The following is a 3144-nucleotide window of genomic DNA, read 5'->3' on the forward strand; positions in this document are numbered from 1 at the left end:
TGATACCGAGCTGGGTTTTCTGGGGGGTCTCCAGAGAGGCATAGGAAAGGGGAATTCGGGTTTGTTAGGAACTTAAATCAGATTTAAATCTGAAAGTCTAAGCAAGGAAAAGTTTCTTATACAAACACCCTTCGCCTGTCTGCCAACGTCACCATAAAGCCTGAGCACTGCAGAACACTTAATCTTTAGGTAACAGAGCATCCCCTCTGCTCCTCCAGGAGCTCCTCTCTATTGTGCACCCTCACACATGGCCATTGCACCACAGGTGCTCATTCATACAGCCATGCACATCCTCTTGCCTTTTGTTACCTAGTGCACTGTGATTTGCTCTCCTGCAGCACTCCCTGCTGCACCTCACACCACGTCGCCAGAGAGGCACATGCTTCCCTCAAGCACACCTGCTACCCTGATTGTCTCACAGATAGGCAAGCCACTTGCACACATCCTCTTTCCTGCCATGTCACCCTCAGCCTGCGGTGCAAAAATACCTGTCCGGCTCACACAGAAAGAGCAAGCACACACATACTCAGTTGTGCCCCTCTTCATATACACATGCTCCTAGAGAAGTAGATCACATGGGAGTTGTGGCATGTCTCCTGCTAAGAGAAAGTCCATAGAGAAGACAAGGCTCTGCAAAGTCCTGCACACGCTCAGAGGGCAAAGCATCTTACTAGCATTACTAAGCATTTTATTCAGCCCAACAACAGCCTCGGGCAGTTCTTGGAGGTCTGTCCTGTAAGCACTGTCCCAGTCCTGCTCTGCTGGGCTTGCAGGTTGCGTCAGGAGTAGAGCACAAACAGATCCCACTGCATTTCATCACCCCCTTATCTGGCAGTTCACGTTGGGTGTGTGTTTCCCCTACCCACTTTTCTCTTGCACTGTATGTTCTTCATTATCAGTTTTGATTTATTTCTCACACTTAGAGCTGTGCCACTTCCTACCACCTCAGATTCACCCTGTTTCTCTGCCTTTGTACAAACACGTATGAACATGTGTGTATATTCCCTGACACACACGTGTTGGTCCCCTCACAAAACTGTCAAACAGTGGTTCACCTCAGGCTTCTCCCTCTTAGATGTGTGTTATTGCAGGGATATGGGGAAGAGTCTCCCCTGTAACAGAGGTGCTGGAGAGGAAACATCCCTTCCACATGTGACGGATCCTCAGGTTGTCCAGAGAGGATAGCCCAGACAATCACACGGGAAATGAGCAGGTATGATAGACCAGAGGGTTGAAAAGCTCTTGCCTGAGGTGTGCCACAACAGCAGAACACAGAGAAGAGGAATTGTGAAAAATTCAATCACTTGTTGAAGAACTATATAAGCCAGATGAAAAACGACGACAATTATGTTGATGTTTCATCAAAACCCACATGGAAAAATGCTTTTCAATACACAAAAAGTTTATGGACAACAGGCTTTCCCTTTTCTCTCTTTTTGTGATGTTTTGGGCAAAACCATTTGCCTTCAAAATGTTTCTGATTCTTCTTCTAACTCTCCCTTTTCTCACTTCTTCCCATTTGTCTCTATTCAATGTTTTTTCCCCTGCGGAGCAGCATGTAGATGCAAATAAGGGGGAAGAAATGAACCCAAAACCCAGAAAAATAAAATGATGGTCACTTGGGATATTTTTCAGTGTCAGAACAAAGCAAAGAAAATTTTGAATCACAGAAGCCATTTGTTCAACTAGAAATGTTCATTAAAATCAGTTCCTGTTTTCCCTTCTCTCTGGAGTTCACTGTCTCAGGGTTTTTTTGCTTTTTCTTTTTTTGGTGGGGAGGATTTCAGAATGTGACTGGTACAAGAAAAATAATGAATGAATGAGCAGATGTTGCAGGGAGCAACTGAGCAAATTTGCGGTTAGGTACAAAGTTCTGGATACATGTGCAATTCCTATACCTATAGGATAGCTCAAGGGAAAGCAGCAGCAACACAGGAGCTGTGATATATCCGGGCACTGAAGAAGTAGACTGAACAGAGACCTTCTCCTCAAGTAAAGATTCACGAAACCAATCCTCAAATCAGAGTGTGTGAGCGGCATGCAATTGTGGAGAGTGATTAATGATAATTAGCTGGCAGAGTAATTGTAGTGCATGTAGAGGAATCCGATGCTGGAAGGGGCTGTGCTTACAAGCACAAGGGTGCCAGCAGCAGAAACAGAGTAAGACAGAAATCTGGTGCAAGAGAAAGAATAGGTGGATGAGGGAAGAGTGGGCAGGCACCAAGATGCTTAAGCGGAGGATAGCATCTGAATATTCACCTTTCTGTCTTTTTTTTTTTGTTTCTAGAAAAGAAAAAGAATGAAAAGGAACAGAAAATAGTCACAGGAAAGAGAAATGACAGAAAGGGAAAAGAGCACAGGGTGTCAGAGAGTCAAAGAGAAAGGATGACAGAGACACAGAGATGCAAGGTGCAAGAGTAGGGCAGGGCAAGGGAGTAGGATCACCGAGTCAGATGGAGAAAGGGAAAGGGATGGTGAGCACCAATGAAGAGCAGGTTAATTCCAAGAGAAAGACCCTTGTTTCTTATATGAGCAAGAAACTGGAGGCACTCATTTTACCTGTCCATGACGGCCAGGTTCTCTCTCAGGTGATGGGATTGCAGGGAGGTTGTCTCGCAGGCTCCGTCTGTACAGCCCTCTGACTTGATGTACAGAAATGTGGACTGCCTCATGTGTCCCCTCCCCATTCACCCCTATCTACCCCTGCCGGGTTTTGCTGGGGTGTGGTTGAGGGAGGAGTTAGAAAGGTCTCTGGAGCGGCAGGAGCTGAAGAGCAAAGGGTTGAGATGCAAAGGGGCATCAGTTCTGAAAGATGCTTGGTACTCATTGGTCGCCTCCCCCCGCTGCACTCACCATTGGGCCCTCCCCGCCTGCAGAATTATTCTGAATTAATATCAATAACATAACGAGGCAGGAAGCATTGTCTAGTGGTTAGAGGGGGGCCTGGGAGCTTGTGTACCACTAACGTGAATGTGGGCAAAACCACACTATCCCTCCGGGCCCCAGGGCACGCAGCTGTGCAGTGAAGACGGTGACCCTGCCCTGCCCCACCGCAGAGGGAGCTCTGCGCCGCGCCCTGCGGCCGCCCAGCTGGAAGGAGCTCAGGGAACACCAAACTGTAGGCACGCTTGCCCCTCTCCTCCG

The 3144-nt window shown here is 47.4% G+C and overlaps 1 protein-coding gene across 1 annotated transcript in view; it reads right to left on the bottom strand.

The window, feature by feature from the left end:
- The window catches only part of AICDA (activation-induced cytidine deaminase), a 5296-nt gene extending 2582 nt beyond the window's left edge, over nt 1-2714 (bottom strand). The window contains exon 1 of the mRNA XM_010283664.1: nt 2560-2714. Within this exon, the coding sequence (XP_010281966.1) occupies nt 2560-2687 (128 nt within the window). The 5' untranslated portion in view covers nt 2688-2714. The remainder of the gene's footprint in view (nt 1-2559) is intronic.
- Nucleotides 2715-3144: the final 430 nt, after the last annotated feature.

The sequence above is a fragment of the Phaethon lepturus genome, unplaced genomic scaffold, assembly GCF_000687285.1.
Source record: "Phaethon lepturus isolate BGI_N335 unplaced genomic scaffold, ASM68728v1 scaffold10403, whole genome shotgun sequence".
Taxonomy (NCBI): domain Eukaryota; kingdom Metazoa; phylum Chordata; class Aves; order Phaethontiformes; family Phaethontidae; genus Phaethon; species Phaethon lepturus.